This window comes from Psammomys obesus, unplaced genomic scaffold (genome assembly GCF_907164565.1).
Source record: "Psammomys obesus unplaced genomic scaffold, mPsaObe1.curated_primary_1811, whole genome shotgun sequence".
NCBI lineage: Eukaryota > Metazoa > Chordata > Mammalia > Rodentia > Muridae > Psammomys > Psammomys obesus.
The window spans coordinates 1,974,178-1,984,685 of record NW_026590654.1 but is presented as its reverse complement, the minus strand read 5'-3'; the positions used below and the strand labels follow the sequence as shown (position 1 = coordinate 1,984,685).

Below are 10,508 nucleotides of genomic sequence, written 5' to 3'. Positions count from 1 at the left end.
TCCTTTCCTTTCCTTTCCTTTCCTTTTCCTTTCCTTTCCTTTCCTTTCCTTTCCTTTCCTTTCCTTTCCTTTCCTTTCCTTTCCTTTCCTTTCTTTCCCACTGAATCTAATTAATGCTGTCCTTTTACTCATGGGTCTGGCTCTTTTTCCTGGATCATGGTCAGCCTAAAAGGAGCAACACCCTTAAAGAAAACTGGCTCTCCTTTCTCCAGTAGCCATCAACAGTCAGTAGCTCTACAGCTTGAAATCTGTGCTGAAATGTTGACTAGTTTGATCTTTGTTTTCTCTTGTGCAGACAGCATGGCTACTATGAGTCTATGGTCAACCTTTTCCAAACTACTCTTCTAAATTTGACTAACCTGAAATCATTCTGTATAATTTCTTGGTACTTGATGAACAGTAAAATACAACCATTTATACATTTATATATATATGTATATATATATATATATAAATATATATACACACACACACATATATATATATCTATAATTTACTATTATTGATAATTAATATATATTCCCATAGACTTTGGAGCAGATTTGTAGTGATATGTAGTGAGATGGCTACTCTTTATTCTTAAGTTGACTGGGTTTGGAGTTGCCCAAGAGACAGGCCTCTGGGCATGTCTGTGAGGGTATTTCCCAAGAGGTTGAATGTGCTGTGTTAAGGTTACAGGGCCAACAAAGAAAAGGAAAGTAGGAAGCCACTGAGCACCCACACTCATCTCTCCTTACTTCCTCTCCATCTGGTAGAACACACTTGCCTTATACTCCCACAGCCAGGTCATCCTGCCATGATGGACTATGTCTCCTAGAACTGTGAGACAAGCAACTCTTCAGCTTCTTTCAGCAGCTCTTGTTACAGCAATAGAAAAATTGGACAAAAAAAACCTCTACCATTTATTAATTGTTGATCTTAGAGCCTGTGCTGTTGGTGAACTGTTCAGGAAGTTGTCTCCCGTGCCAATGAGTTCCAGGCTTTTCCCCACTTTTTCTTCTAACAGGTTTAGTGTGTCTGGTTTTATTTTGAAGTCTTTGATCCACTTGGACTTTAATTTTGTACAGGGTGATAGATATGGGTCTATTTGTATTTTTTCTACATGTGGACATTCAGTTAGACCAGGACCATTTGTGAAAGAGACTATCTTTTTTCCATTGTATGGTTTTGGCATCTTTGTCAAAAAATCAGGTGTCCATAGGTGTGTGGGCTTATTCCTGGGTCTTTGATTTGATTCCATGATACACCAGTCTGTTTCTGTGCCAGTACCATGTAGTTTTTATTACTGTTGCTCTATAGTACAGCTTGCGATCAGGGATGGAGATAGCTCCAGATGATCTTTTATTGTACAGGATTGTTTTAGCTATTCTGTTTTTGTTGTTGTTGTTGTTGTTGTTGTTGTTGTTTTTCCATATGAAGTTGAGAATTGTTCTTTCAAGGTCTGTAAAGAATTGTGTTGGTATTTTGATGGGAATTGCATTGAATCTGTAGATTGCTTTCGGTAGGATGGCCACTTTTACTGTTAATCCTATCAGTCCATGGGCATGGGAGTGCTTTTTATCTTCTGATATTTTCTTCATTTTCTTTCTTTGGAGACTTGAAGTCTTTTTCATACAACTCTTTCACTTGCTTGGTTAGAGTTACATCAAGATACTGTATGTTTCTTGTGGCTATTGTGAAGGGTATTGTTTCCCTAATTTCTTTCTCAGCCCTTTTCTCTTTTGTATACAGGAGGGCTACTGGTGTTTTTGTTGTTGTTGTTGTTGTTGTTTTTAGTTAATTTTATATCCAGCCACTTTGATGAAGGTGTTTATCAGCTGTAGAAGTCTCCTAGGGTCACTCATGTATACTGTCATATCATCTGTGAATAGTGATATTTTGATTTCTTCCTTTCCTATTTGTATCTCCCTAATATCCTTACTTGTTTTATTGCACTAGCTAGAATTTCAAGTACTATGTTGAAGAGATACGGAGAGAGTGGGTAGCCTTGTCTTGTCCCTGATTTCAGTGGAATTGATTAATTTTCTCTTCATTTAGTTTGATGTTGGCTATAGGCTTATGTATTTTACCATAGTAATGTTTAGGTATGTGCTTTGTATCCCTGATCTCTCCAAAACTTTAAACATGAACGGGTGTTAGATTTTATCAGATGCTTTTTTAGTATCTATGGAGAGGATAAGAAGCAGTAGAAGAGAGGGAACAAGACAGCAGCCTACCGTAAATGTCCTCTGAAGGGCTACACCCATCAGGGGATGGAAGCAGATGCAAAGACAGACAAACATTTTTGGCAGAGCACGGGGAATCTTATGGAAGAAGGGGGTCAGGGATAGAAGGACACAGAAGGGACAGGAACTCTACAAAGAGACCAGCAAAGCAAACAAATCTGAGCCTGGGGCTCTGCAGAGACTGATGCACCAATCAAGGACCATGCATGGAGAGGACCTAGACCCCCTGCTCAGACGTACCCCATAGATAGCTCAATCTCCATGTGGGTTCCCGAGTAAGGGAAGCAGGGGCTGTCTTTGACATGCACTCAGTTGCCTGCTCTTTAATCACTTTCTCCTGGCAGGGTTGCCTTGCCAGGCCACAGAGGAAGAAAATCTAGGCAGTCCTGATGAGACTTGATAAGCTAGGGTTAGGTGGCAGGGGAGGAGGACTCCCATGTTCAGTGGACTAGGGGAAGGGCATAGGGGTGCATTGGGAGTGAGAGTGGGGCATGGATAAGGTTTATTATACCTTCCCAGACCTTATAAGCCACCTCAGGTCTTACCTCATAATGTACTCAAAATTTACTTTTAAAATATTATTTCATGTCAGAACAACCAAAGGAATTTCCTAACTGGCCCACCTAGTCTACAGTGTCTGGCATATATAGCCACCAAATGAACCTCAACAATCAGAAAAAATGCTTTGCTTTGTTTTGTGTGTTAAAAGTCGTTACCCACTATAGATCAGTTGATCCTGCTTGGTTTTTACTTCCATAGTGTTTTGTTTTGTTTTTGTATGATTTTAAGCTTTATGTTTTCATGCATTTTTAAATTTTTTCTTTTTGATTTCTTATTGTTGCTTTTGTTCATTCTTTAGCCCTCTTTCCCTGTTCTTTGTTCTTCTTTTTCTCACTCATTTTCTCTTATTCTTCATGCTTAACAGTCTCCCCACTTTTTATCCATAATTTGCCAGTAATTTCCTACCTTTGTCATGTAGGTATGTATTCATCTCTGCTACTAGGTTAAATACTTCTAGAACACAATGTTCTGATTTTTACATTTTAGGAAATCTACTGTGGTTTCCTATATGAAACCATTCTTGCATGACTGTATGATTTCATATGCGTAGGGCAGTCCATTCATTGGAAATATGCTTAAAAGCTAATGTCTCTCTCTCTCTCTCTCTCTCTCTCTCTCTCTCTTTTCTTTTTTTCAGAGTTAAGAACTCACCACTTAAACAGTCTCCAGGTTACCAGACAGAGCTGGTTATTCAGCTGGTGTGGGTGGGTGGAGAGCCTCCTCAGCAGATCACCAGCCTGGCGCTCAATTCTTCTTACGGGCTGTAAGTAGGAGGGGTTGTTGTTTTGTTTCCCTGGTCTCTTTGTAGTATTCCCTATACATTTTTTTCATTTAAGTATAAAATATTTTGGCTTTATTATATCATCACCTAAAGTGGTGCTGTGTGACTATAATTTCAGACTATATTTGGTGCTTTTGGTGGGAACACAGTTTTGCTTTGAGTAGTGCTGTGACCACTGATATAAAGTTTGGGTAAATGCTAATTGGAGGTGAAGTGCTGAAGTCAGAATACCCTCGTCAGTGTGTTCCTGCAGCAACAGTTTTCACATGTTTCTCCTAAATGCTAGCATAAGATTCTATAAATGGATTCTATAGATAACTGCATCATTGTACAAAGTTAACTTGTACAAATTTGTAAGGGGATAGCAGTAGTTTAACAGAGTATCCACCTATATGCAGCTGTAATTGTTCTCATAAAACTGAGCATCACAGGAAGAAACTGCTTATGTACTGTCTAGTTACAGAAGTGTTTTTCTTGCACAACTGTTGTCTTTGTCCTCACCTGTAACCTTAGGGGGCCACTTGTCACCAGCCCCACCCACCAGCAACTATCAGTCTTCAGTCTCTTGAAGTTGCACATCCAGCATAGACTGATTGTAAGCTTGAGAGGCCTTTTTATCTTTTATTGGCTGCCTTATAATGGAAGAGTACAAGCCTCCACCTTCTAAATGCTTTACTGAGCATTACCATTAAAAAAAAGCAAACAGCAGATTAAAAAAAAAAATATGAAGTTTTAAAAGTAGTTAAAAATTAATTGATTAATTACAGGAATTATTGTGTTCATGGGCTTGTTTGTTGGTGGGAATTTTTGCACTTTCTGGATTTTTAAGCTTTAAATTAGTTGCCAAGACTACCTAATGTATAGATCCATATTTAAAACTTCAGTTGAAAAATCTGATTTTCTGCTTCCTTTGTACATTCATGCGTAGTATCACCTGGATCTGAATGGAAGTTCTCTTCTTTGAGATCATTATCTCCTTTTCAAAGTCTTATCTGTCCTGTGACTATGAATGCAGCTCCTTTGTACATGCCAGCTTTCAGTGTGCCTCAAGAGCGCTCAAACAGAATAAGAATCCTTTATTCATGACAAATTATATTGTAGTTCCTAAACTGTAATGAAGAAAGCATTTTGAACACCTCAAATGGAGTTTTCCAAGACTTATACTTCCTTTTTATTTTGACAGAGGAATTACCTGAAGTTATTCCAATCTATAATTACATTTTCCAGGAACATAATGAAGACATTACATTGCTTAGAGTGGGAGGGTTTTATTTCTGATCAAACTTCAGTTTCTGTGTCAAATATTCTTAGAAATGGCACTGACACTCGATTTAATGTTCTACATAATATCTATAGAAATTTGAACAGTTCCTTGAGATGGGCTTGTTCCCATGTCTACATTTGTCTTTAGTTTCAGGCAGCTGAGGTGAATCATCAGATCTGAAGGTGAAAGGAACCAACTCCCTAGGATCATCCTCTAACTTCCGTGTGAGCTTTCACACATACAACTTCACACTCTAATAAACGGGAAACAAATTTCTGAAAGACCCACCATCCTATTTTCTTCCAATTAGTAATTTACATTTCCTTTAATAACATGTTTGCACTAAAATACTTGTGCTTTTCCCGTTGCCAGGGTGGTTTTTGGCAACTGTAATGGCATTGCAATGGTTGACTACCTCCAGAAAGCAGTACTGCTTAACCTCGGCACCATTGAGTTATATGGCTCAAACGACCCTTATCGGAGAGAACCCCGGTCACCTCGCAAATCTCGGCAGCCTTCCGGAGGTAAAAAGGGAATAAAGCCCCTGAGCTTGATGTGCTGTGAACACACAAGCATGCAGCCCTGTGGTGCAGCAGTTCAGTTCAGCTCACAGCTCGTCTGATCTGTAAACTCAAAACCAGCAAGAATCTTATTTCTGCTTTGTGGTCCCGTTATGTCTTCCTTGGTTCTTAGTAACCTAAAGTTTTATTTAATGTCAGGAGAGAGCCAGTGTCACACTTCTTGAACTAAGGCATAATACTAGTAATATATGTCCAGTTGTTATAGAATACAAATAGATCTTAAAGTTCTATAGTCTGGTCCCTGTAAGGCAATAATTGAGTTTTAACCATTTTAATCAAGTATTCATTCCTGTGTGAAAGTGTGGGCACAGAGGTGATTGCATACCTGACTCAGGACATTCCACACATAGCCTTGATTCAGCACAAAGTCTTTCTCACATCTTTAGTGTTTGATAAGTATCTAGCATTAATAATAAATGTTTTAATGTTGATATCTCTTAAAATATAGGACACATATTTTTAGCTAAGTATCCTATACCTCTTGCCTGTTTTTTACTTTATGATATACAGCAAATAATTTTGTATATATGACATATAGAATACTAATGAGACCTCTAGCAATAACTGAATAATTGAAATATGGGCTTAATTTTCCTGTGGGCCTTTCCACCTAGACCAAGGATTGAGGGGAAACAATTGAGGGCCTGTTTAACTCTTCTGCGGAATACTGGTGAACACTGGAACACTATTTAGGGAACTGGTCTAAACATTCTCTTCAGTCCACAGAATTAAAGTTCTCTTTCATTCAGGGTAGTCAGTACATTATTGGCTAATGATAACTACCAAGTTTGTAATACATGAGAAAATAAACAAACAAACAAAAAAGGTAATATTGGCCCTTCTATCTTTTTGCTTAGTGGTTAAAATTTTCTTTTCTCCGTTTGTTTTGCTTTTTTTTGTCTGTGAGTCAGATCATTTTGTCATGTATATCTTCAGCAGAAATTCTGTTTCAACCATGCCATTCTAGTGTGTGTCTCCTTTTTTTCCCTCCCACCTCATTGCTCACTAAGGTATGCTGCTTGGGACTCCTTGCATGTGCGGCCTTTCTAGCTTGTATTCTGAATCTGTGAAAAAACTCCGTTCTTCTTTTATAAGTAAGTCATTTATGTCTTGACATTTTGTTCTTTGTAAGATCATTGCTGTCTTTTTCATTTTATATACTAACTAAAATACTTTATATCTAAGAGACTAAAGTCATTTTTTAGATGTATCTCATAATAGCTATTTAAACAGTATGCCCAACCCAATTTATTACTAAAGCAAATAAAGAAATATTTATGTAAGAATATTAAAACATTTTCATGACAGTTTTTTTTTTCTGGAGAAAAAAATCCAATTTTTATAAACCTGTAAAAACCTTACTAGTCTTAAAATTAATTTCTTTTCATGTTATTCTTTCAGAGATTTACATTAAATTGCTAGTAGTTAAATGCCCAACCTTATGTAAAGATAGAGACCAGTTTTATTATACTATTCAATTTTTTCTTAAGTTTTACTACATCCTATGTTATTCCACAGTAAATCTCATAATATAATTTATATTATTATTTACTTCATTTATATTGAAGAATTAGATGTCAGGCATATGAGAACTTATTTGAAGTTTTTATTGGTATTTTAAACCAATAAAATAATTACTTTTAATTATTTTTATTAAATTTTTATGCCTCACTTCATCATTACTGTTTTTATTTATTTTTGCATCATCATTATTTAAGGTTTCTTAATAAAAATTAAAAACGTAAAACTAGGATTCACATCCCTGTGACAGAAGAGGCTGTGCTGCATGGAAGGGAGGAAAAAGAGGGTTAAAATTTTTTTTTCCAGGCAGTACATTTTTTTTATTTTATTTTTATCATTTATTACAATTTATTCAATTTGTATCCCAGCTGCGGCCCCCTCCCTCATTTCCTCTCAATCCCACCCTCCCTCCTTCTTCTCCCTCTATGCCCTTCCCCTAGTCCACTAATAGGGAAGGTCCTCCTCCCTTTCCATCTGACCCTAGCCTATCAGGGCTCATCAGGACTGGCTGCATTGTCCTCCTCTGTGGCCTGGCAGGGCTGCATTCTGGCCCAGGAGATGGTGATCAGAGAGCCTGTCACTGAGTTCAGGCCAGAGAAAGTCCCTGCTCCCCTAACTACAGACCCTACTTGGAGGCTTAATTTTTTAAAGTGCTTTCCAATAAAGTACTTTCCAATATTTGTGCCTCAGATTTAAAAAGAAAAAACAACTTATTTTTCATATAAAAGTAACTATACAATAATTTGTATTAAAACTCTTTAATTGTACTGATAAATTAGTGTTGGGGTGATGCCTACAATTCTAGGATGTGGGAGGCTGAGGCAAGAGGAGCCTCTTAAGCTCATGGCTAGCCTGCTGAAACACTATGTTAAAATTCAAAGCAGGTGAGTCAAGGGATACACCTGTCTCCATCACCACCACCATATCACACACAAACCACACACAGACTAGCACTGGGTTTACAGACATGTACTGTAGCATCTAGCTTACTTGCTTTTTCTTTCTTCCTTTCTTTTTCTTTTTTCTTTTTTCTTTTTTTTGTTTTTGCTTTTTCTTTGGTAATTTGTTCTTGATTTGAGGCACATGTACCGTCACAGTGTTCTAAAACCTTGGTTAATAGATTAGTATGAATGGAGAACTGTACTTACTACTAATAGATGTTGTCTCTTTTGATTAGGATTGTAGGGTCAGTCATGAATTTGTTTTATAGGATAAAACATTTGGAGTTTGAAGATGTCAGCTGTATTAACATTACAGTGGAATTAATACTTGAAATATGGAATGAAAATTGTAAAACTGTCGCAGGGATGCTTGAGCCTAGTTGATACCTGAACCTGTCGCAGACCCTCTGTGTATTGTGGGTTTGTCCACATACACCCCTGTGATAATATTTCATTAGAAGTGAGGCACGGTAAGATTATCAAAAGTAACTAAAATGAACAATGAATGTTCCTGTCATTAAAGTTATGTGTATATGGTTTCTGTCTTTCAAAATGTCTTCCTGATGTCTTCACCCTCCTTCTTGTGGTAATAGGCATTGTGCTCCAGAGCAGTTTGTGAGCTGCTTGACCAAAGGCACCACAGCACTGGCTATCTAGTCAGTGAGCAAGACTGACACTTACTAGTGACTAATGGGCAAACAGATATGTATTTAGGATGGCATAATGATTCACGTCCTATGCAGTAGGACAACACAATACTCAAAGAGGTGCCTAGCTTAAAATTTAAGAATTATTTCTAGACTTTACCATTTAATATTTCAGACCAGGTTAACGGTGAATAATTTAACCCATAAAAAGTGAAAGTGTGAAAAGAAGTGTGTGTGCATGTGTGTGTATGCATGTTCAGTGTATGAGGGTTTCAACTTTAGATTGTGAAGGGGTCTGGCAAATGGCTAAGCAGGTAAGACCCTTGCTGCCAAGCTTGATGACTGGATTCAATTCTGATCACTGAAGTGAAGAGTTCCCACAGGTTCTCCTCGAACCTGCATATGCACATTGCAGCAGTGACTTGTTTACACCCACAGGTACATGCATGCACACAGAACAAAGAGATGTTTATAGAAGTGTTTTAAAAACTGCATAAAAATGTTTCTGATACCAGTAAGTACCAAGTCAAATTTTAAGTCTCACTTCTAAATAATGGAAGTAAAGCAGTATTTGCTCTTAAAGAAAATATGGTAAAAAATTAGGAACCCAATTAAGAAAGGCAAATGCAATAGACACTCGGAAGAAGAGAAGACAGGGAACTGACAGGAGCCTACCACAGAGGGCCTTAGAAAGACTCTACTGATCAAGTTATCGAAGCAGAGGCTGAGACTCATAGCCAAAGTTTGGGCCAAGTGCAGGGAATCTTATGAAAGAATGGGGAGGTAGAAAGACCTGGAGGGGACAGCAGCTCAACAGGGAGACCAACAGAATAAAAACAAACAAACTAGGCCCTGGTGGCCCTGAAGAGAATGACACCCCAACCCCAGCTCAGATGTAGCCCATAGACTCACTCTTCAATCAGGTTCCCTAATAATAGGTACAGGAACTGTCTTTGACATGAACTCAGTGGCTGGCTGTTTGATCACCTACCCCTGGGGGGTGCAGCCTTACAAGGCCACAGAGGAAGACAGTGCAGCCAGTCCTGATGAGACCTGATAGGCTATGGTGGAAGGAAGGGGAAGAGGACCTCCCCTATCAGTGGACTAGGTGAGGGGCATAGGGTGAGAAGAGGAAGGGAGGGTGAGATTGGGAGGGGACTAGGAAGGGGGCTATAGCAAGAATACAAATTGAATAAATTATGATAAATGATGATAATGATAATAATAATAATGAAAAAAGGGCAGTTTTAACCTATAGTTGGAAAGTACAAAATAGAGTTAAATAGTTTCATTTCTCAGCTTTCCATTAAATATAACAATGACTTTTCCCTCTGAGAAGTATAAAAACTAATGGAAATTCAATTACTTCATTGAATAAGGATGATCATGTGGTTAAGAGAATTGTAACAGTTCCCAAATTGATAAAGGCAAAATCTTGTAAATATCAGTTAATTTGAAAGGCAGTTTAGTTCTAGTTTAAGGTTTGATGTGTAACTGATGCTCTGAGTGTAAAGAAAATGGAGAAGGGGGAGCAGGATGGCTCAGTGGTTAAGAATGTTCATGGCTTTTGCAGAGGACCTGCAACACACAGGTTTTCAGCACACACAATGAGTTCCAGGGAATTCATTACCCTCTGCTGTCCTCCAGGACATATAAGTGATGCATATAAGTGATGCACAGACAAATTCACAGGCAAACACGAAGGTGACTGGGCTATTAAGGAGGCTTAGTGAATAGAGGTTCTTGCTGTGGGAACCTGGCAATCTGCACTGAATCCCTGTTACCCACATGAAGGTAGAAAGAGAGAGCCAACTCCACAGAATTGTCCTCTGTTCTCCACATATGTACTAATGGCATGCAAGTATTTTTCCCCCACATATCCCTCCCAAACAAAATGATGATGATGATGATGATGATGATGATGATGATGATGATGATGGTGGTGGTGGTGGTGGTGGTGGTGGTGGTGGTGGTGGTGGTGGTGGTG

At 38.2% G+C, this 10,508-nt stretch overlaps 1 protein-coding gene across 4 annotated transcripts in view; it reads left to right on the top strand.

The window, feature by feature from the left end:
* Stxbp5 (syntaxin binding protein 5) overlaps nt 1-10,508 on the top strand; it is a 144,687-nt gene that overhangs the window by 97,325 nt on the left and 36,854 nt on the right. For all 4 annotated transcript variants that reach the window (XM_055608057.1, XM_055608056.1, XM_055608055.1 and 1 more), the window contains exons 17-18: nt 3,424-3,549; nt 5,204-5,355. In XM_055608057.1, the coding sequence (XP_055464032.1) occupies nt 3,424-3,549; nt 5,204-5,355 (278 nt within the window). The remainder of the gene's footprint in view (nt 1-3,423; nt 3,550-5,203; nt 5,356-10,508) is intronic.